The following is a 24,078-nucleotide window of genomic DNA, read 5'->3' on the forward strand; positions in this document are numbered from 1 at the left end:
GCCTAGGGGAAATTAGCACTTGTTTCAACATGAATCCTGCAGGAGGACACAAGATGGGACTGCACAGTGGTAAGGACCTGAGGTGAGTCCTAAATCAGTATCTGAGGAGTAGATGTAGGCGAGGGAACAGAAATCATGCCATGCAGTACGGACACCCACTTGCAGGAAAGGTGATAGCTTGTTGTCCTCATGGAGAAGCTTTGGATGACCCACCCAGGATCATGTGGATCTTAAATGAGAAGCCCCCGTTTGTACTTCTTTGTCCTTCTAAGCAGAACACGGGGATGCTTGTTTCCATGTAATGCAGCATTCAAATCATAAGAGAGTATAAGAACAAGTTCTCATTTGTCTTTACCCTGTGAAGCATCTGTATCAACATGTTCAATTTAACTGACCAAAGGGTGCAGTCATTTGATGCTGTTCAATCCCTATTCTGTAGATAAAGGTAGCTCTGAAGACAGCTTTGTGTATTGCCTTTGCCTACCCAAATACCATGGGCATTAACTCAGACTAGTGTTTTCCTTTTCCTCTTCAAGGTCATGGGGTTTGGTGCAGGCAAGCTCTGCTCTGAAGCATCAACAAAGAAATTTTGGAATTTAGCTCTCTGGCGCCTTCTCTCTAGGAGCTACTAGTCTGTGTGGTAATAAACGGAACCAGATCACAAACAACGGATCTGTTCTTTTAGAGAATGCAGCCCTCCCTCTGCTGTTCATCTCACTAAAATAAAACCACCCACAGAATAAAGTGAGTAATTCCCGGAGCAAGCGATGCTATGGCATTCTTTATTAAACTATGTCTGGCATGGAAAATCTACCAGGAAATGCCCTCCAATTGAGGATTAATATCAGGAAACTTGGTGCAGTCTTGTGATACAGGCACACGATACCACCAGCTCCACCACCAGAGCAAAGGTGACCAGCCTTCAGCAGGCTGCAAAGACTTCTACTTGTGAGTAATCTGGGACAAACACAGATGTGTACTCCACATCAAAGCTTTTGCCTTTTAAACAAAGCACATGTCAGAAATCTCGAGTTCCTTAATCAAGTTGCTTTTAAACACCTTAGATGAGATAATAATAGAGACTTTTGACTAGAGGCTTCCTGTCTGTTTAAAGGAGGTGTAGACTTGGTGTATTTCTCGTCTCTTTCATCACCCATCCTCATCTTGGTCTTGAGGTTGCCCTTTGATCATGCCATGCGTGGATGATGGCCGAGTAGAGTTTCAGGAACTTAGACTGAAGTCTACTTAAAGGAAGCATCCCTCCTATGTATCTATATATTCCCATTTAACTGGTATTTATTGATCACGTACTATATGTGTTCCCCAAGGTTGTTTGGCAAGATTTTTCAAAGCGGAAAGCCAAGGGACAGATTGTCCTTCTTTCTTCTATGACAGGTGCAGCTGAGAGTATTGGGATTCTGGACTGAGTTGTCAAGGAAATTTTTTAAAAATTTGAGCTGTGGGCAGAGCATTACTTTAGCGCTGTGGGGACTTATGAGAGGTAAAGAAGACCAAATTCTCATCAAAGGACTTTGAAGTCCTGAGGTGCTGGAAGGCCCAGAGGGGCCTCAGTGGAGTGTTTCAGCAGCTCCTGCAGGGCAGGAAAGCAGTGGGGCTTGGACACCTAGGAAGCCAACACAGGGTTCTGCAGGAAACAGAGCCAAAGGCTGAGTTGGTCTGCCCAGTTCAACTGTCAGTCCATTTGATGGACGGATTTCCAATCCAATCCAATCTCAATGAAGTATTTTCTCAGGCCTGTTTTGTTTTGTTTGTAAAGAATGGTGTGCTCTTAGACAAGCTCTGCCTGATGGCCAAGAGTCATCCAGGCCTCCTACTTCCTTTGCAATTTCCCTCACTATAGAACTTCACAGCTCACAGGTAAAGGTCTCCCAACTGGAATGGGAGAATGACTGTTCATGAAATAGATGGGTGGGGAGATAGACGAATGATTAAATGGGCCCAGTGACACATTCCTGGGAACATCCAAGACTTTTTAAATTGAAGCCAGGCAGCCACTGTGCCAGCCAGCTGACTTTCATCTCCCTCCTGCAGCTTGCAGAGGCTCTGGAAAGAGGTGAACGCCCTAAGAGGAAGCCTTAGGTTCTCAATAATTCCTGTGGTTTCATTCTCTCCTCCAAAAACCACCAGCAAAGCTTTAGATTACATGCTCCAAGATTCAGACCTCTCTTGCTCCAGCTCACCCTGCCCACCACCCTCTGATACCCTCTCTTAGCTCAAAGCCTTCCACACTTTCCTACTATCTTCAGGGTGAGAAAGTTTGAATTCCTCAGGATGACGCGTGAGGCCCCCAGCATTTGGCTCCTACGTGCTTTTTCTGCATTTTTCTCCTAAGACCTCCTTAGATGAGCAGACATCTTAGGAGAATTCTTTCTTGGTCTAGCTTGGAATTAGAAGACCTTAGGAATACTAGAGCCATTCATTTTTGTGAATTCACACACATAAATATGTAGCACTTTTTACTTATTCAAAAATTTTTTCAGGGCCATTAGCTCATCTGGTTTCTCAAAAATTCTTAGAGGGCTATACGGAAGACATCGTCCCCAATTTCTAGATAAGAAATCTAAGGCATGAAAGGTCAAGATTCTTGCCTGGGACCACATAGCAAGTGAGTGGCAATGTAGGTCCTCTGATGCTCCATGGTTGAGAACAGAGATTTCAATCCCTAGCGTAACGAACGGAGTCCTTTAAAAACAAACAAACAAACAAACATGGCCCATTTTCTTTTTTTCTCCCCTTACAAAGCTAAATCTGTGAAATTGGAACAACACAGCAAACAGCTGAGGGCTATGGTCACAGCCCACAGACCTTTATGGAAGATTTGGTCTTGGCCCAAATCTTCAAAAAAGCCAAATGCCAAATGGATCAGTAAAACACAAGTTGCAAATGCAGGGCCCATGCTGATGGGGTGTCTTGTGAAATATTTCCACAGGAAGCAAACACAGGCAATTGACTTTGCTATAACAATGCATGCGGTCAGATAAAAAAAAAAAAATCCTCGGAGAGAGCTGGCATCCCACCCCCAGTCCCCATTTCAAAGGAACCCATAAATCTGGCTGACCCATTTTGGCTACTCACCCTAATAGTAGGGTACACACTCACAGCTCTATGGCATTCTGACCCCAGTTGGGGGCTTCTGAGAACCCTTGGGACCAGCTGAAGAAGCCACTCACAGCTCCTGATCCCATAGGGGAGGATTTCAAAGGGCTTGGGTATCCTTATTCCCACTTTGCAGATAGGCAAAACGAGGAAAGCAAACTTAAGACTTAAATGTGCAATCCTAGACAAAGCAGGTGGCAGAAGCAGTATCAGCTCTCAGGTCTGCTTCCTGGCTGGACCCTTCTGTAGAGACAGGAGTTTCCCCAGCTCTCAACATGACAACCGAGCCCTCAACAACTAACAATCCGGGGACAGTGTGATCTGAGCAGCAGATGCTCGGCCCACAGGTCAGGAGATCTGAGAGCAAGTCTAGGCTGGTCATGGGCTGCTAAGGATTTTAAGCTCTTTTCCTCACCTGGAAGCTTCTGAACCACACTTGTGTAGCTGGTGCAGGCAGCAGTGCTGACCAGGTCTGAGCATCATGGGGCTTGCTGACTTCTCCTCAGTCTGATCGGTGACATCCAACCCCCACTCGGACGCATTTGCAGATGGGGTTTGTCATGCTACCGCACCAAAACAGAGCCCCTCTGACCTCCTCTCCCAAAGAAATAGAAGATTAACCACTCTCAACCTGCTATCTTCTACCTTTTTCTGGGTTTCTTGAAGTGTTTCAGTGATTTTTATGATACACTGTTTAGCACAGGGGTCTCAAGTGACAGGCCTCCAACTCATGTCTGGCCCTGAGCTAAGAATGGCTGGAAAAAATAAAAAGAGTATTTCATGAAAAATTATAGGAAATTGAGCCTTCAGTATCCATAAATAGAGATTTTTTGGAACATAGCCATATCTACTCCTTTATGCTGTTTACATTGTAATGTTGTTACACTGTAGCTGTTTTCATATCACAGAACTGAGTAGTGGTGACACAGACCGTATGACCCACAAAGCCTAAAATTTATACCGTTTGGCCCTTTACAGAAAAAGTTTTTTTTTAAATTTTATTTTATTATTATTTTTTTAAATTAAACCCTGGTTTAGTGTAAAAGGCAGGCTATAGAATCAACTCTATTTGCATAATCCCCTTGTACACATAAATTGAGGGGAAAAATACACTAAAATGGGGATTATCTCTGGATGCTAAAATTACATGCAATTATTTGAATTTTTTCACCAAACGTGTTAAACATAAAGGTATAAAAAATATTAATCACATTAGGAAAATAAAATAGTAAGTGTTTATTCTATCTTACTGTGGGCCAGACCATTTTAGTTGTTGATGTGCTTCATTTCACCTGGTCCCCTTTCTGCCCCCATGCGTAGGGACCCCTGTATCTCTGTCATACAGATGAGGAAAGGAAGACTCAGGGAAGTTAAGTAACTTGCCCAAGGTCACACTGCTAGTTAGAAGTATATTGTGTGTTCACGGTGGAAACACACTTAAGAAACAAAAGGGAACAGGTTGAAACAAGTTTGTTTAGAAAGAGTGTTTTATTTGAATTCATAGGAGACCAATCCTAACAGACAATGAGGAACTTAGAGAGGCTTTGAGTATCCTCTCTAAGAGTCCACTCTGCTTCAACAATGAGGTATCCTGTTTGTGGAAGTACCTGAAAAATGGCAGAGCACTGTACTAATGAAGGCTGTGTATTTAGAAACTTGTCAAGGCACAACCTGTTGACTTCCTAAGATTTCCTGTCCAATCTTTCTCAAATTAGAAACAACATAAAAGTCAAGAAGAGAGGACTGGTTGGCTAAACTATGGTGCTTCCATACGATGGAATACTATGCAACAATTAAAGAACCAGGCAATAATCATCTTGTTGCTGCTAGCGTGGGCACTGGAGTTCTGAGGCTGCTCTGTGGTAAGGCAGGAGAAAGTGCATGAGTAATGATGTGAAGTACTAGGACATCACCTCTGGCATCCTTGAGAACCAAGATTCTCAGCATAAACAAAGGAGGCACAAATATAAAAAGAAGAGGTAAAATAAAATCCCCAGTTCTTTTCAATTTGAATAGAAAGTATCAGTTTGAACTTATGATGTATTTTTAATCACCACCAACAACCACTAATTTCCTAGCTCTGTCCACTGAAAAGGTCTAGAAAGGATGACCAGCCCAGGAACAATGAGCACCTCCAAGTGCCTAGATTATGGTCTCTAAGAACCATGTCCCACTAAGAGAAACCAGTGGTCCTTGCAGAAATGGCTGATTCCAGGTCTGCGGCAAGACCTGGAACATCTTAGCTTCCTTGCTATTTGGATGACATCAAAGACTACCAGGATCATGTAAAAAGGAGCCATTGACAGAGATGGCACAATCCAAGTCTTAACAAAATAATAAACAAATGGACTAAAACACATCAAATATGTTTAGAACTATGAGTTTACAAAGATACTAAAAGCAAAACAGAAAACCCTAATCGGTCACCATTAGAAGATGATAGTAAACCACTCATTATTTTGAAAACTAAGAAATAAAGGGAAAGAAACAAACACTTATCCTATCTTTCCTATATAAATTGTATTATTGGACGATCTAATAGGAGATATATTTGATTATTTGTATTTCAGCTAGTAAATGAAGTAATTAACAATGGATCTAAGCAATAAACATCGATAATTGCTAAAAATCACAAAAAGAGAGAAAACTAGACCTTATGTGCCTTCTGACAAGAGAGCACAACATGACTTATGAAGCATTTTTGCCCACAGACATCAAATGTAAATCCAATTAAATATCTAAATCAAACTACTAATTTGTAGGAAATACAGAGGGTAGAAGAACATGTTAAACAGCACCACAGGGTTGCAATAAAAAAAAAAAAATCCAGGCTGTGGGAATCTCTACAGGACAAAGAATACAATTTCTTCATGAAATAAATTACAAGGGGGCAGGGAGGGCAGTAGAGGGATATAAAAAAACCTATAGATTAAAAGGCATGTGAAAGACATGTCAATATGCAGCAATGTGTGGGCCTGATTTGGATTCTGATTTTATTTTATTTTATTTATTTTTTTAAGATTTTATTTATTTGTCAGAGAGAGAGAGAGAGAGAGAGAGAGAGCAAGAGCACAAGCAGGGGGAGCAGCAGGCTTCCCGCTGAGCAGGGAGCCCGATTTGTGACTTGATCCCAGAACCTTGGAATCATGACCTGAGCCAAAGGCAGACGCTTAACTGACTGAGCCACACAGGTGCCCCTGGATTCTGATTTTAAATTAAAGATTAAAAAATGGCATTTATACCACCGCCATAAATTTGAACTTGTGTGACATTTGGTGATCTAAAGAGAATGTTGCAAATTTTTAAGGTGTGATAGTGGTGTTAGTAAAGCTACATACTAGATATTCAGATGAAATGATGTAATGTCTCAGATTTGCTTTAAAATAACCCAGTGGTAGCTGAAAAAGAAGGGGGGACACAGACGAAATGAGATCAGTCCTGTATTGATGATTGCTCAGGCTGGATGAGGGCCTGTAAAGGTTTGTTGTTCTGCTTTTTCCACTTTGCCACATGTTTACATGTTTCCATAATAAAAGATTAAAATAAATCCTTCCTAACATCAGGCTCAGAGTGATAATAGTAGATGGAGTGCATCATGGTTCTGACCAGTATCCCTGGTCTTGTATTTTATGAATAATGGAGAGTTGACCTGTGTGTTTCAGATCATTCATCTGAGGGGCCTCTATCACCCAAGGAGATTCTCTATCACCCAAGGAGCTCCTCCATCACCCAAGGAGTTTCTCCATCACCCAAGGAGCTTCTCCATCACCCAAGGAGCTTCTCCATCACCCAAGGAGCTTCTCCATCACCCATGGAACTTCTCCATCACTTTCCTCACCAGGATACATCAATATGTACTTGGGAGCATATACATAGACACATACAAAAAAAGATTTCTCATGACTTAAATATTTTGCTTTGAAGCTGCAAAGGGTGTGAGGATGTTGAGCTTTCATAAAGCAATAAAACTGAACTCTATAGAACCAAATCTGCCTGACACTGGCATTCAGTGGTGCTCATGGCCAGAGGAAGGGAAAAACAGTTATCGTGTTGAGCTTGGGAGGTGTTTCCATTCTGAAGTTCTGAGCAAATAACCAGGCAAATCTGGATGACAAGGGACACTGGTTCTGTTCCCACGCTATTATTCGCATCAGTGCCACTGAGTTTCCTAAATTGGATAATAATGTCTGTAGGGAAGCAATATATGCAAATTCTCTATTTGGGGACCCCACAGGTGAGAGACAGGAAGAGGGTTGAGAAGACAAGAGCAAACCCTTAAGCCCCATCACTAGGCGTAGGATAGGTGAGAGGGAATCACGGTTGGGGCCAGGAAGTGGACAGCTGACTGGATGCTTATCTTTAGAAATGGTACCTCCCAGCCTTCAAGGTAAAGCTTGCTGTTTAGAGTGGCTTTCGTGGCTTCTGTTTCTGTTGCCAACCTCCCCAGGATCTGCGCCCAATTGTGCCATCCAGGCTTAGGAGTCCCTAAGTCCCCCTTAAACCTTGAACCTCCCATTTTCTTGTCTTTCTCCCCAGCTAGCCCGTAACCTCCCTGAGGGCAGGGGCTCTGTCTTTCTTGGTGGTATCTCATCACATAGCACAGGGCCTGGGATATAGAGGTGCTCCCTAAATAGTAACTGCAGAGTTGGAGATCACTATGGAAGCAGTGTAGGGTGGTGGTTACGAGCGTGGGCTTCATGGTGAGACGTGACTCACAGCCCTGCCTGCTCACTATACCCACTTTGCCGATGTGGTGTTATGGTTTCCGGACCCTACTACTGACTTATTACGGGACCTCAGGTTTTGTAAAAACACTTTGAGATTCTCCTGGAAAAGATAACACATATAACTAAATGTCTATCTCTCTATAACAATGTAACTGATCTAGGAAGCCGGGCCTAGGAAGAATTTCACTATGCACCTACCTGGAATGGTTTCCCCTGATGGACTTACAAATAATAAAACCTGAAATTCTAGCTACACACAATGCCTTGGACCTATGTGAAAGGGTGGAGTGGTGGAGTGGACAAACGAACACCTTTTGAGTAGATAAGAACCACTCGAGTAGATAAGCAAACCTGGGCATCTTCGAATGTGTATCTCCCTCCATCTTTGACGTTTTGACTGGTTATCTCATAGCTGTGAGAGTCCAGGTTGATTGCACTTGGGGCCCCTGGAGCCAGAAACTCTTGCCAGATTTCTTCTACCCTCTTGGCCACATCCTGGAGGGGTTGTTTCTTGAGATCTTGGACAGCCAACCAGAACCTGACGTGGAAGCATAAAGAAAGTCAGTTCCAGGGGGCTCGGGCTCTGGACTCTGCTGGATGTGGTCCCAGAACTGAAATCCCATGAAACTCATTCTGCTGCATCCCGCAGCCTTCCCTGCTGCCCCTACCTAGGTAACAAAGACGGTAGGGACTGCTGGAAATCCATAGGGTGCTCCATCATTGTGGCGAACTGAAAGGAAGTGCCCATTAGAAAAATCATTGTGCTTCTGGTTACCAACCAGAGATTTCTTTCCCTTTACATCAAGGTTTTGCAACCTCAGCACTATTTCCATTTTGGGCTCAATAATTCTCTGTTTTGAGGGTTGCCCTGTGCATTGTAGGATGTTGAGCAGCAACCTTGGCCTCTACCCACCAGGTGCCAGTGGCGACCCCTCCCCAAGTTGTGACAACCAAAAATGTTTCCAGATATTACCAAATGTCCCCTAGGAGGTGAAATCCCCCCTACCCCCCAGTTGAGAGCTAGTTCTCGCCACAGGTGCCCTGATGTGGACAATGTGAATTCCTTTGTCCTAACCGGTTGGGATCAGTTTGCAGCATCAAAATTAAGGAAATCACAGAGGCAGAGAGAATCTTGGGATCATAGAGAATATCTGAGCTGGGAGGACCCAGCTATTCATGTTGCAGATGGAAAGGCAGCCAATTTGCAAGGTCGGTGTCCAGCATGATGCTTAGCATATAGTAGGGGCTCAATAAATGGCTGTTGGCTTGAAGATGGGCTCATGAGGAACCAAAGCTGAAGAGGCATACATGGGGAACATCTATGCCAAAAGATTCTCCAGGGAGCACTGGAGAGAAAAACCTCTTGCTCACTTCCATATGTGCCTTTCATGAATTCCTCAGCATCAGCATGGCAGCGGCTGTTGGAAGAGCTGGGTGTGAGCTCTTTTCTGCTGAGAACTGAAACAAATAGGGCTAAGCTTGGACAACAGCTCCCTGGTCGTGAGGATGGTTTCCGAGGCCACCCCAGGGAGGGCTTGCAGCAGGGCCCAGATCTGAGTAGCACACTTTGTGCCTTGTGAACAAGACAGGCCCGTGTCCCCATCAGTGAGACATGAGGACAGACCCCAGGCTATGTGGTTCCCATAGCCATAGTAGTCACACATACTCAAGTCAATGAAAGGGCATAAGAGAAGCTGGACCACGACGCGGTGGAAAGTGCATTCAATCTGTCATCGAATTGCACCCAAAGTAAGATGTACTTGTCCCCCCCCACTTTTTTAAAGGTTAAGCATGTTTTTCTGTTGCTCTTCTTAGAATTGTCTTTGGAGCCAAGTGCATGGCCCAAAGGCGCCACTCAGTGGCCAATTGCGGTAATACAGCTCCATTTCTCCAAGGAGAGATGTTTGTGTACAGGGGCTTCTGGACTCATTCTTCCCCTGCTTTGGCATTTGGGATTCTAATACTCTCTTTAAAGAAAATCCTCATGGTTCCCTTGTTGGTCCGGAAGAGCAAGAGGCCAGGAAGGAGATTTCACGACCTCACTTGACCAGAAGACCAGGAAACACAGTTCTGTCCTCATCTTGCCTATGCCACTGTTTTGGAATTATGCCTTTCTGGGCATCTCTTTCCTCATCTGTAAAATGGGTACAAAGTGGGTGGCAGGATATGTGACATGGGTCTGAAGAAGTTCCCATCCAGGTGTAACGGAAATGCTTTCAGGTCCCGTGGGTGGGAGTGGTGGAGGGGTCACGGGGGCAGCCACAGGTTCAGTACCGGGCTTTCTCCTAGGGGGTCTGGGCAGAAGCTGCCAGGGGCTCTTGCTCCTGCCATCTGTCATCACCTGCCCCTCAATACCAGCCTGCATTCTTGCTCCCGCAGGTCTGGTGTTCACGTCCTCTGGCTACTGGGGAGAGAACAGCAAGGGTTCTCTGAGCAAAGTGCAAAGGCGGGGGAAACTCTGAGCCTCAGCTGGGGAGTGGGGCTCTTCCACCTCCCAACCCCATGCCTCCAGGTCCTTAGGTCTCTCCATCCCGCCCTCGAGGTCTGCCATGGAATGAAGGAGGTGGCCGGGACACAAAGATGAAAATGGTCACCTGGCGATGACAGCGCCTATAGGCTTTCTTTGTCAGGACAGCAGGGTTTGATGGGCAGGTGGGATTTAGGAAACCCAGTTCTAAAGAAGGAAGCTGGTGTGGGTTTTTCAAAGGACCAGAAAGACTGCTAGTGGGCAACTCACCAAAGACTGAGTTGGTGAGTCTTTGGCAGCCACGTGCTGGGGCTGACGGGAGAAGGGCCCTCCCTCAGGGAGTTGCCTCTGGGCCGATTCCCCCGGCTGGAAGCAGCTTCTCTGGGCCAGCATCCTTCCCAAGCCTACCAGACCCTGCAGTTTCTCACACACATGGATGGTTCCTGGGCAATTTCCTGCTCCCTCAATCAATGTCATGTGGGGGGTCACCTTCTGTCACTTTCTGTCCCGTGTTCCAGGCTGCTCTGAGGAGGAGCTCTCAAGCTCCGGGAGGGCCCTGGAAGCTCCCAGCAGCTTCGGAGCTCTGTAGGCTCCTAGGGTTCCCGAGGCCTCAGAGTCCCTTTGGCAGAATGATTTGGGAGCCACAGTCATGCACATCACTCAGCTGGGTATAGAGAAGGTCTAAAGTGGATGTAAAGGGAGATTTCAGAATCAAATGTAACAAACTTTTACATAAAAATTAAAAAGGCTCCCTTTGTCACAAATCAAGACTTTTTAAAAATAAAAGTACAAGAAGAAACCACAGGCCTGTTAGAAGCCGAGGAGATGACATTCCTTAGACAGCCGTCTTTCTTCCCTGCCCTCGCAGGGACCCTCTCAGCCTTCTGTCTGCCTGGGAGGTGACCTGCCTTATCCTTCTCAGGTGACAGCAAAAATGCTGTCACAACAGCATCCTGACATCCCATATGTGTTTACCATCACCGGCTTCGAAGAACCTTTGTGTCAATTTGAAATTCAGAACAGGCTCTGGTTGGCGTTTGCCATCTGTGAGCCCACAGGCCTGAGGCGGGAGCGCCGAGCTCCGAGGCCCCCCCAACCCCCTCCCCCCAGCCCTGGTGGCCCGGCCACACTCCCCTTGCCGGGGGCCGCGCACCTCCCTGCCACATACCCAGGGTGGGGGCTGGCCCAGGGAGGCTGGGGCAGCTTCTGCCTTATGGAAAGCCCTGCAGGTACGGGCTCCTCCTGGAGGACGCCAGCGGGGAGGGGGACGGGCGGGGGGGGGGGGGCGGAGATGTCTGCTGCAAATCCGCCCATCCTGCACTAAGCCTCCATGGCTTGCAGCAGAAGGGCTGTCGTGACTGGCAGGCCACAAGGACTTGCCGGTATCAGGGAGACCATCTGTGCTGCTTCGCTGGAGTCCTCAGAGCGTGGGGAGGCAGCCCGTGCGCCGGCATGTGATGCGTGGGGATGGCTCAGGAACGCAAGCTGGCACTGGCCTGGGCGGGGAGGCCGCGGGGGGCCTCTGATGCCCCAGGGCCCAGCAGCAGCCGTGTTGGGGGGGCTCCGGGGGGAGAGGAGGTAGTCCCGGTGGCCTCCTCTGTCCCCAGGACGGCGGTGCGGACGGGGAGTGGGATTTTCTCCTCGAGGCAGGCTGGATGCAGGAACACGGCGCAGCCGTGGTCCCTCTCCCCCTTGCCAGGGGTTCTGGGCAGCCCCGCAGTTCTTAGGTTCCCTACTTTTTTCATAAACTAGGATTTTCATGGCTGAGAAAAATCTAGCTTTTAGTTCATTCCCAGAGAAAAAGCAAACTTGATGCTGAAGGAAGGCTTTCTGTGCCCTCTGCTGGTCAGCAGAGACTCAGGAAGGACAGAGGCAACTTGACCGGGTCCCCAGTGGGGCAGAAATCGTCCGGGGCCGACGGTGGCCACGAGCACCAGCCCCGCGGCGGCCGCCGAGGTACGCTCCTTCCCGGGGCAGTGGCTGAAGTGCCATAGATTGTCACGGTGACACGCCAGCCACCTCTGTTCCGATTAATCATGTGTTTGGTTAGTGGGGAGTCCCGCCGGGCCTTGTGAACCTTCCCAGGTCCTCCCAGGACCAGGGGCAATTCTCGGAGCCGGGAGCTCTCCAGGCAAACCTGGCAACTCCCCCGTGTTCTCTTTAATTGCTTCTCCCTTCAGCTGACACTGTGTGGAACTGGGATAATCAATCTGCAGGTTAGAAGAACAACCACGTTCTCTCAGGAGACGTTACAGCTCATAAAAAATGTACGGGCAACGCTCTTTGCTGTGGGTTTTGAGTTTTAACTCGTGCCCTGCCAGGCAGCAGAGACCATCGTGCGGGGAGGGACCAAGATGGGCATAGGGGCGATGGGGAGGGGACAAATGTGGATGAGGGACTCCTGTCACCATTCTGGGAAAACGCACAGGACGAAGTCAGATAATGCACTTGACGCCCCTGCTTCTTGCCTTACGGATGACAGCCCGCGTGCCTTGTGCAGGCCCCCAGCAAACAGCTGTCTCAAGGGCCCTGTGCGTCTGAACAGGGTGCCACAGCTCGGAGTGCCACAGAGAGCACACGTTCTCACGCTGTGCCGGCTGCAGCAACATGCACTGGCCATGCCCGCTCTGGGCCCTGAAGTTGACGCCCCTCCCTCCATGACCTCACCATGAAAGAGGACTTGAACTTAGGTCGTATTATCATAGACATCTTTCCTTAAAGGACCCAGGGTGACTCTTTGCTGTTGTGAGAGTGATTTCTGTGTCTCTTGGGGGCTCCTCTGGGCTGCTTCTCTGAAGCTCTGGTACAGGTTCAACCACTTGGCTACTTAAACGGGGCTGTGCAAAAAGGTTCCGATCTAAGTACCCCTTTTGCTAGAGAGATGCGAGGGAGTATGGGAAGATGAAATGGAGATGCCCTTTGCAATGGATCCAGTTGAGTTCTGGTTGGTCTCTTTTTTCTCCCATCCCCTGAAGCCAGTTGCCTGGGCTGTTGATCGGTCCTGGGGAGAAGAGATGATCCCTAGCGTGGCCAAGGCAACAGATGGGCAGGATCCCTGGGTTATGCCGCTTTTACAGCTCCAGGGGGCGCCATTCACGGGACGTGGTGGAGGCGCACCGGCAGGGCACCCATGGCTGCCCTGCTCAGCTGAGTCCTTGGGCCCTGGGTCATGGGGGCTGCTAAGCCACTCTCTGTGGCTGGAGGAGTGAATGCAAAGGGGAGGAGAGGAACCACCTGGGTATGGATGACTGAAGAGTCCTAAGTAGTTGTGTGATTTCAAACCGAACTTTCCCCCCACATGTCCAATTATGCTGAGTATCATAAAAGTGGAACTTGGGCCTCCAGAGAGGATTTTATAAGCTCCTGGGCTGTACTTTTTATCTCCGGCTGTTCTATTTTCTTTATCCTCTCTCCTGTCATGGATCAGAGGCGGGTCCCTCTTTAAGTGTGGATTTATGCATTCCTGCTGGGGGTGTAGATGAGTCACTGGCACACTCACAGGTGCTCCCCCCACCCTTTCACCCAAGTGTAGCCCCCCCTGCCACAGGACCAAGGAGCTGGCCGAGGCACAGGAGGTAATGGCAGGATGAGGTGCTGAACCCCTGCCAGGGACATACTGCTCCCTGCCCTCTTGGCCTTAAAGGTAATGCGTTTTCGTTACACTAGTCTGAACCTATGTGTGGCTCTGGCTGCACTCAGACTGGGCACGGAGGTGCTGAGCCAGCAATGCTCCCGCTCAAAATGACCCTCAAAATGACCGGGGCCCAGTGGTGGTTTTTCAAAGTCACCGTAATGGTGCAGGTGGCAGAGCGTCATAAGGCCACGCATGGGCTGAGAAATAGTCAGGTAAAGGAGGCCTCTATATCACTTTATTTTGGGGGGGGCCCGGAGGGGACAGAGATGAGAAGGAGAAATGGGAAAGACTCCCAGGGGTGGCTCACGAGGACCAAGCTCCGTGTGGGTCCTGGGGGCTGAGCCTGCGCACAGAGGGGCTGCTTGAGTGCACCCTGCCGGCCACAGAGGGCGTGGCTTCCTGGTCAGGATCCGCCTCGTCCACGCACAGCCCCGGAGGCTGGTCTGAACCGCAAGCCTTCTGTTACAGATGCTTAACTAGGAATAGAAGCAAAGCTGGGAGGTGTGTTCAGGACAATGGCTCCGCCTCAGGAAAGAACTCTTGTGTCCTGACCTGGCATCAGATATGCAGCCTTATCTGTTGTACAGTAAGCTCCTGGTTGCCTGGAAAGGCATCGATACATATTGTTTACTGGCATCTACACGTCGCCCTTGGGCTGTGTGATGTGGGAGAGCCCCACTGCCGTACCTTCGCTCATAGGGTCTTCTCGCTTAGAATACGCTCCCTCCTTCTCATTTGTCTATCGGTATCCTGTGTATTTTTCAAAGACCGGCTTGTGATTTGCCTGCTCTGGCTTACATTCATCCCTCCCTTTTAAAAACATTTCCAAAACAGTTCTTAGAGTTTATACTCATTTATATTCATGGGACGATTTAATAGTTTCTTGTGTTTTTTTTCCTCCAGGGCCTACAAGATCATGGTAGGCAAAGATCATGCATCTTGACTTGTTTGCCTCCCTCAGCAGACTCTTGCGGGGCTTGATACAGCATAGGTGTGTGATAAATAGTGCTTGATTGATGTACGGGACTAAGATGGTCTCTACTGTCAAATAAATTACATGGTCTTTGCACATTAACACCGGAGTGGACAGTCCTTTGCCCACAGTCTATGCTCTGACTTTTTAAAGTTAAAAAACATTTAGAAAATGAATAAAACCACCCTTTCTGAAAAAAATACCACTGGAAGATGGAAATTAACCCAGCATGCAAAAAAAGAACCGTGTGTCAAAAAAAAAAAAAAAAATCCCGAGCTTTCCATCTGAGAAGTCACCGGTTTGCTCAGATCATGCAGGGGGCTCAGAACCATTAGGTCTCTGTGTCCATTCTAATACAACGGAACCCTGAATAAACCACAGGTTTCCCAACTTTTCATGACAATGGACCCTCTCCCACTGAATGCTCTCCCTTTCCTCCCTCTCTCAATGGACCTCATGTTTTGAAAATTTTGCTTTTTCCTCCTACTGAACAGTAATTATTAATACATCACTACATTTCCCCTCATCTTGATTAGCTGGAGACCAACAGCGACGGCCATGTGTTCTCATTGGCAGCAGGTGACCAGAGCAACACAGGGTTGACAGAATCCCCCCAAAAGGAAAAGCATGTTTTAATTAGTTTTTACAGATATGTCTCCACGTATTGAAATATATACCTTTGGCTTTTTGAAATTCTAAAATGAGCTCAGGGATCCCTCTTTTTCTCTGGTTAGCTTGTCAAGTATTCGGGACCCCTGACTGAGAAGTTTTGAAGGAGACAGTCTCTGAGCTGCCTTTCCACTCTGCAGCTCCATGGTTCTCTGGTTTCAGTTAATGCACGGTGTCATCAGACCCATTTGATCATTTACTTATCATGGGAGACATGTTTCCAACAACTTGAACAAATGTCATCTGGACTTACTGAACAGAAAATGCTGGTCTGGGGAAGTGCCCACATGGGGATGCCTGAGCTGCGCATCAAGTTTGTCCTTCTCCACTTCTGCCTTAGCCAGATTAGTGGGGATGTGAGTCTGCACCCTCGTGTTTTTATTGAGAGAGGGGTGGCGGAATGGGAGGCTGAATATGCACATCTCCCCATACAGCCTCTGCACATGGCTGCAACCTTTGAGAGAGTTACCTGAGGTTTTCTGAGCTGAACTCGGACTCCAGGAATCTCCGGAACTGGTCCCGCCCCACCTGGTCCTTCAATACCTCGTCGAAAGAGAAGCCCCATCTCTTGACTCGCTGCTGGCTGGGTTCTTTGCTTTTGAGGGAGAACAAAGGTTTAAGAAAATGATCAATGCTAGGCAAAAACTGGTGTCCTATTGCCTCCACCAACTCAAATCTATTTTGCTGCCACACGCCGAAGGGCAATGTCTCAAATTTAAGTGATAGATTTGGTAAAACCTACACAAACTCCAGATGCAGACTCGGCACAACCTCAGCCAACAGTAAAATGTCTCTTTAGAGAAGGCATTTCAAAGGGGCAACGTTTAGGTGAAGGTCACCAGGAGACCCGCCAAATGGCTGCCGTCTACAGGAAATGCAACAACCCCATTTATTTGGCTTCCCTGGACCCTGCCTGTCCGTTAATAGCCCAACTCTCGACTCTACCACTTCTCGTCTTATTTAGATCCAAGTGACATACGAGCGGTCAGAAATACATCAGCTCATCCAGGATGAACCCTATCACTTGCTTAGAGGCAGAATGTTGTGTCCGTTGAACAACCACCTGGTCAGCGTTTCTGATGCTCTGGGCATTGTTCCGAGCATCTTAACTCTGCTGACTCACTGGGTCTTCACAACTGTTCTGTAAAAAATGTACTAGTATTGGCCCCATTTTACAGATAGGGGAACTGAGGCCTAGTGATCGTTTGCCCAGAGACACACTAGGAAGTGATGGAGTCAAGACGCATCCAGACAAATGTGGCTCCAGAGTGCAGTCCTTAGCCCGGCTGTGCTGTCCCACACCCATGTGACCCTCCTCAGACCAAAGCAGGGGTTGGTCTTATTCTTCTACTGTGGGAAGATGAGACTAGTTCCTTCAGCTCTGTCTTTCCAATTGCAGTTCACTTGTGTATTTATTTGCCTGACCCTTCAAGTAGCAACAGTGTCCTAGGTCACAAGCCACATGCCATAACCACCATATGCAAGGAGTGGTCTGGGGACCAGCGGTGGACTCTTAGGCTCCATGTCAGACATGGGGAATCAGAATCCACAGCACAACGAGATCCCTGGGTGAGCTAAGTGCTCCTTAAACTTTGAGGAGCATGGGTCTGGCAATACTTACTTCCCCTCTTTTTAAAAAACTGACACATATTTCTTATTATCTCTAATGGCATTAAGTGAATAAAATCATGGAGTTGATATATTCTCAATATTTATCTTAGAAAATTACACTCAGTGAGAAGGGGGAAGAGCGCGCATGTGTTCAAAGGTTTGGAACAACAAAGAGCTCCAGCTGAGTGTTGCCCAATAGAACTTTCTGCTATGATAGGAGTATTCTGTATCTGTTCCCTCTATATGGAAGCCTCTAGACCCGTGTAGCTCTTGAGCACTTGAAATATGGTCAGTGTGACTGAGGAACTGATTTTTAAATTTTATTTCATTTTAAATCATGAAAGTTGGGGCGCCTGGGTGGCTCAGTCGTTAAGCGTCTGCCTTTGGCTCAGGTCATGATCCCAGGGTCCTGGGATCGAGCCCAGCACTGGGCTCCCTGCTCGGCGGGAAGCCTGCTTCTCCCTCTCCCTCTCCCACTCCCCCTGCTTGTGTTCCCTCTCTTGCTGTGTCTCTCTCTGTCAAAAAATAAATTAAAAAAATCTTAAAAAATAAATCAATCATGAAAGTTGATGCTGAGGTGGCCCCATGTAGCTCTAGCTACTGTATTGGAAGGCGCAGCTCTGGATTTAAGCGATTCAAACCCAGCCCTTCTATTTCTGCACTGCAAGCCATAACCAGCAGCAGCAGCAGCAGCAGCAGCAGCAGGATCTTCTAATTCTGAGATTGTGTGCTTGGGGCTTGGGAGGATCTTGTGCATAACTAGGCACCTCTTAGCCCAGCAGGGTCACCATGGAAGACCAAGCTCATCAGGTCAAACCTGGGGACTTCCATGAAAGATCTCTCCCAAAGTTCCAGGCTGGGCCTTTTACAACAAGACAGAAAGACAGATCCTGGATTCTCTCAAACGCAAGCCACAGCACCCATCACATTTGATAGCTTTCCAGGGGATGGAAAGTGTTGTGTATGGAGAAGTCCTCCTGGGGTTGAGGATAGCAGCAAATGTAAGTCCCAGAGAATGGCAGGATCTTTCTGCCAGGGTCATGCTGTGGCCTGGAATGGGCTCGATGGTTTGCTCTTTGCCAACCAAGCAGGGAGGGCTCTGCATGGATGGTGCTGGCAGCAGGTGCACTCCGCTCGAAAGCTGTGTTCCTCGAGCCAGGTGTGGGAAGTCGCTTTACTTTTGCAGGAACTGCCTCATGGATGCACACCCACCACTAGCACCACCACTTTCTGCTACTCAGCGGTGGGTCCACATTCATCCTACCCGCTTACCTAGTGATGTCATGGTGGGGAGGGGGGAAGAAAGGTCATTTTGGGGGCAGGCCAGAAAGCTTGGGTATCATGTAAGCTGCAGAATCAGAGGCATAGGACAGAGATCAGGACATGCAGAAAGCTGCAAGGTCAGCCTTCAGCAGAAATAAGGTGGTTCTGAACAGACAGGACACCCAGATGTAGTGGTTCTTAGGGTGGCCATAATAAAGTACCAACTAACTGGGTGGCTTAAAATAGCAGAAATCTATCTCATAATTCTGGAGGCTAGAAGTTTACAATCAAGGTGTTGGCAGGGCCATGCTCTCTCTGAAAGCTCTAGAAGAGAATTTGTTCCATGCCTTTCTCTTAGTTTCTGATGTTGCCCGCAATCCTTGGTGACTGTTGGCCTGCAATGCATCACTCCAATTACCTGCCTCCGTCTTCACATGGTGTTCCCCCTGTGTGTCTATCTTCACGTGGTATGCACTCTGCATGTGCCTGCGCCTGTTGTCTCTATAAAGATACCAGTCGTACCGGGTTAGGAGCCCGCCTACTCCGGTTTGACCTCATTTTAACTGACTGCATCTGAAACAGCCTTATTTCCAAAGAAAACCATATTCGGAGGTTCTGGGAAGGGTGTGAATTTTTGGGTGACACTATTCAACCTGGTACATCTGGGTCCCCTCAACTATCCATTAGTCACAGTCCTATTTCTACACGTGGATGCTCCATATCTGTTCCTTTTTTCCTAGTACATTTGGCCATTGGGATCTATTCTATTAAGGGCTCCTTGGACACAACTTCTCTAGACGTGTGTTTCCTGCATCACTTGGGTATTTCAAGCATCATTCTCTTTAAGGTTCAAGATCAGATTTGAACATGTTGTTACCATTGAATGGTCTGTGTGGTTATAAAATAATTCTGAAAATTAAAACATCTCTGAAATTCATCACCAGGTGACTGGTACAATAACTTCACTGTGGCCTAACTGAAACAAATAACTCATGGAACTCATAGCCCCTTTGTTTTCAACCATTGCAGATAAATGCTTCCATATGACTGTTTGCTTACAGTTTGCACTCTTGGTTAGCCTTTCAAGGGTTATGTCACCGTCTCTCCAGCTATCTTGTCAGCTCTCTGAGGGCAGAGACCATGTCTCATGCATCTTTGTATTCACCTTAGCGTTTTCACACAGCAAGTATTCAACACTAAGAGGAAATCAATAAGAAAATGTGTATAGTGATGGGGTGATATGTCCTTACCCTGACAGGACTTTCTAATTGCTGGCTGGATGCCTTTCCTTTACTCTAATTTGTCTTCTGTGTCCACTGATTCTTACCAAATGCCTACACCCCACTGGGCAGCCCAAACCAACAGGAGCATAGATAGGTGGCTCTCCAAGGGAGTCCATCTTTCATTCCAGCTGATCTCCCAACCTAAGAGCATGGAAGAAATCTCCCAGATTGAGAATAAGAAAGACAGATTCAGAGGAAGCAGCCATCTATAAAACATTCATTTCTGCAGGGCCAGTATAGTGGTAGGCATGGTGCAAGGGGCTTTCCTTACAGTGGTCCCTTTGAATCTCAATATAAGTCAGCAAGGTGGAGATTTATATTCAGACATCCAGAGCTCAAGACAGGTCAGATTGCCCAAAGCCACACAATTGGTAAAAGGCAGACTGGAATTGGTACCTGGGTGTGTCTGTCTCTAAAGCCTTTTCTTTTTTCCCCCATGACCTTGTCTTCCACTACATTTCCCACATTTGATGCCCAAACTAAGATTTGGAGAAAGACATAATTCATCTTGAAAAGACTTTTGAGGGGCGCCTGGGTGGCTCAGTCGGTTAAGTGGCTGCCTTCGGCTCAGGTCATGATCCCGGGGTCCTGGGATCGAGCCCCGCATCGGGCTCCCTGCTCAGCAGAGAGTCTGCTTCTCCCTCCCCCTCTGCCTGCTGTTCTGCCTACTTGTGTGCTCTCTCTATCTCTCTGTCAAATAAATAAATAAAATCTTAAAAAAAAAGAAAAGAAAAGACTTTTGAGTCTTTAGAAAAATTATGAGACAAGAGACAATTCCTTAAACAGGAAATATCCAATGATGCCATTTTAGGGTCAAGGCTATTAAAGGAACAATGGCAATTTTATTTGAAGCTCCAAGAACAGCCTGAGGGTCCTGCCTACTCCGATGGGGAGTGGTCCGGGTATGTATTGCTGTGTAACAAATCATCCCCAAACTTTGGCTTAAGATGGTGATTTAGTATTCTTTGTCACTGTCCCCTGGGTTGACTGGACTCAGCTGGGTGGCTCTCATGTGGGGTCTCAAGTAGTTGTAGCCAGAAGCTGGGGGTGGGATCACCGGAAAGCTCAACTGGGCTGCACACCCAAGATGGCTCATCACATGGCAGTTGATCCTGGTTGTTTGCCAGGAGCTCAGCTCGGGCTGTTGATGACATGGCCTCATCAATGGCCTGGGATTCTCCGAGCATGGTCAGTGGGTTCCAAGATGGAATATTTCAGGAGCAAATGTTTTTAAATGACTGAGGTAGAAGACACAGAGCTGCTTTATCACCTGTTCTCAGAATGTTAGTTCTGCCGCACTCTATCGGTCAAATTAGGTACCACAGCCAGCCCAGGTGAAAAGGTAGGGAGGTGTCCCCTCCTGATGTAAGAAGTAGCCCATGAGAACAAAGAGGGAAGGCGCACAGATGGGGCCGTATTTGGAGACTGACCACCACAAGGAAGGAGCTTGACTAATATGCTGGACTAATAGTTCTATCAGACTTGCTGGGCACAGGCAGTCTGGGGATAGTCGCTGCCTCTCAGCAGGTCAGGCTGGCTGGTAGTGGATACCTATAGCCAAAGAGGATAAACCAGGTCCCTTGTGGCTCTTGGCTCATGCACCTGATGTCCAGCGGAGAAAGAAAGCTAAACCCAAATCAGAGCAAATTATGGAGGGAGCAATTTATGAACCACAATTCTGGCAGTGCCACGTTTTGTTTTTGTTTTTATCTGGTTAATGGCACGGCCAGGAATACTTCCCAGAGACCTCCCCGAGACACTCTCCTGGTGGTATTCAGACTACAGAGTTCTCTCCACCTGCAACCTGGCAACTTTTGGCTGATTTTTCCTCCACGGTGAGCCCTGGCTATCGCTCTTTTCTTTAAGCTTTATTTCTCAGAATTTTCATCGGATAGACTTGAGATGTGGTTTGCCCATCCTTAAAAGGGTAGCCTTATATTGCCCTCTGAACAGATGCTTTCTCATCCTTGGATTTCTAGATCTAATAGTTTATCTGAGAAGGAGAAAGGATGAAAGCACAATTTTCTATTATTATTTATGCTATATCCCATATCATCTTGCCAGTTATCCTGTTAAGTCCTGCTGCTGTCTTCCACTGGGCCCTCTGTAACCTCCACATGGCAGAGACAGTATGATGAACTCTGTAGAATTCAGACATTGTGCGTGAGGCCCCTGCTCTGGACATCGTCATGAGTCTGCCTGGAGCCATAGAAATCAAAGCCCATCTCAGACTAACATGAGTTCCCAAGGGGAGTCCTGCTTTCTTACCTGCTGCGTCTAGTCTGCCACAAGCCTCCCACAAACCACCATTTCACCCCAATCCTTCTTCCTATGAGGTGTTTGAGGGGTGGAAGCCTTTACTGAGATTCAAAGGTTTTGAGAAGGGGGTACATATTGCACCACGCAGCAGCAAACATTTAAAAAATCACATATTTGACCTTCCTGTTTTTGCAAAGTCCTTCGACTCTGCAGTACTAGGGCTCTTCCTGGTCTCTCCTGTGACTCTGCTCTCCCTTGCCTCTCACTGCACTTAGGTCTCCCTTCTCGGAAACAAAAAATACGTTCTTCTCATTTTCTTATGTCACAAGTCCCTCCCCTTGTTTGAGTCTCTGCCAGCACCCCTGCCCTCTGAGCCTGATTTTTGTGCCTAAGTGATTTATCCATGTTCTTTGCCAAATGAGAAGGAGTCCTGGGGCTGGGAGAAAGGATAGCATGTTTAATGCACCTTGCTACATTTGCATCTTGAGAGACCTTTTTTGTTTGGAATGCAGCACATAGTAAGTTCTCCATACATATTTGAAATAGCCACTCCTTCATCCAGCCTCCATCCAAACTATACTTTTTGAATGCCTACTATGTGTCAGGCATAGTCCTGTTTAAGTCCTAACTAGAAAGAGAACCAGGGGGAGGATGTGATGAAGAATAGCTGGATAGATGGGGTGACCACTAGAGAGTGAGTGATCAAGCAGACCTTTCTGAGGAAAGGTCACCAATGCTGAGTGAGACTTGAAGGAGAAGGGAAACCAGCCAGGAGAGGTTCTGAGGAAGCAGGCCAGGAAGAGGCAACAGGCAAGAGTCTGGAGTTCATTAAAATAAAGTTAGAAAGAAAACAAACAAATAGGTAGTATGTAGAGGCAAAGAAATTTGTTATCAGCAGATGATAAACTCTGAGGAATTTGGGGAAGGTATAAAGCAGATGGACTGAAGTGGTATCAACTGATTGAAAACCACCTGTGTCTCTGTGGCCATCTGAAAAGAAATTAGCTGGGTCCCCAACAGAAGCCTGGGAAAACCCCAAGCTCTGAGCAGCAGGACTGGAAGTAGAGGCAATTGGTGGGCATTGGATGGGGACATGTGGAAGAAACGCAGAGATATGGACCAGATTAAAAAAATAAACAAAACAAATATGGACCAGAGGCTCCCTATGGCAGAGAGGGTCTCCTCAGCAAATGGGGGGTGTTTTCTGGCTAATATGGGTAATAAAACCAGAGAGTAGTGCCTCTGTAATCTCAGGGTGAACAGCAAATATAGAGGGAAAATCATCTCAGCAAAGCAGAGAAACTTCTAAAGACATTCCAGGCTTTTCCCTACCTTTCACTGACTTCTGCAATCTAATCAGTCTCCCTAAGACCCCCCAACAGAAGGGAGAAGAGTGGACTTATTGGGAGCACCATGGAGAGGAAACTGAAGAGCTTCAGAAACCCCATCAGGATCTGAGACAGAGCAGAGCACCCGGCTTAAGGGACCGTGGAGCTCTACCACCTGTCCTGCTCTGAGAGGGGACCCAGTCTTTCAGTCTGCTCTTGACTCACATGGCCAGGACCCAGAGGGACCCTGCTGACTGACCTATGGCCCCCCAAAACACTCTCAGGTGAAACCCTACAGCTATGTGGATGGCTCAGAGGAGAGCCTGCGTTGGGGTGGACGGTGGGGACTCTGTGAACCACACAAGGACCTCTCAAACTGCTGTGCCGCAGAATCACCTAGAACACTTGCCAGAAATACAGACACCCCGAACCACCCTGGGGCATCTGTCTTCTTAATGAGCATCCCAGGTAATTCTGATGTACCCTGTGCTTTGAAAACCACAGACCGCCCCCCACCCCCGCCCCACCCAGTTATTGCGGGAATCCTCATCAGCTACAATCCAGTCCGTCTGGATCAGGGCTGCCCTCTAGAATCACTTGGACAGATGAAAAACAAACAAACAGACAAACCAATGCCCCACTGCCAAAAATTCTGATTGAATTGTCCTAGGGAGGGGACTGGGCGTTGTTTTTGTTGTTGTTGTTTGTTTTTTAATAAACTCTCCAGGTGGTTCTAATGTATGGCAG

General features: G+C 47.4%; 1 protein-coding gene across 12 annotated transcripts in view; it reads right to left on the reverse strand.

The window, feature by feature from the left end:
• Positions 1 to 24,078, reverse strand: part of RGS6 (regulator of G protein signaling 6) — a 582,245-nt gene that overhangs the window by 57,081 nt on the left and 501,086 nt on the right. For all 12 annotated transcript variants that reach the window (XM_027569202.2, XM_027569199.2, XM_035727884.1 and 9 more), the window contains exons 14-15: positions 16,057 to 16,182; positions 8,196 to 8,382 (exon numbers count right to left, since the gene is read on the reverse strand). In XM_027569202.2, the coding sequence (XP_027425003.1) occupies positions 8,196 to 8,382; positions 16,057 to 16,182 (313 nt within the window). The remainder of the gene's footprint in view (positions 1 to 8,195; positions 8,383 to 16,056; positions 16,183 to 24,078) is intronic.

Source organism: Zalophus californianus, chromosome 6 (genome assembly GCF_009762305.2).
Source record: "Zalophus californianus isolate mZalCal1 chromosome 6, mZalCal1.pri.v2, whole genome shotgun sequence".
In the NCBI taxonomy this organism is placed as follows: domain Eukaryota; kingdom Metazoa; phylum Chordata; class Mammalia; order Carnivora; family Otariidae; genus Zalophus; species Zalophus californianus.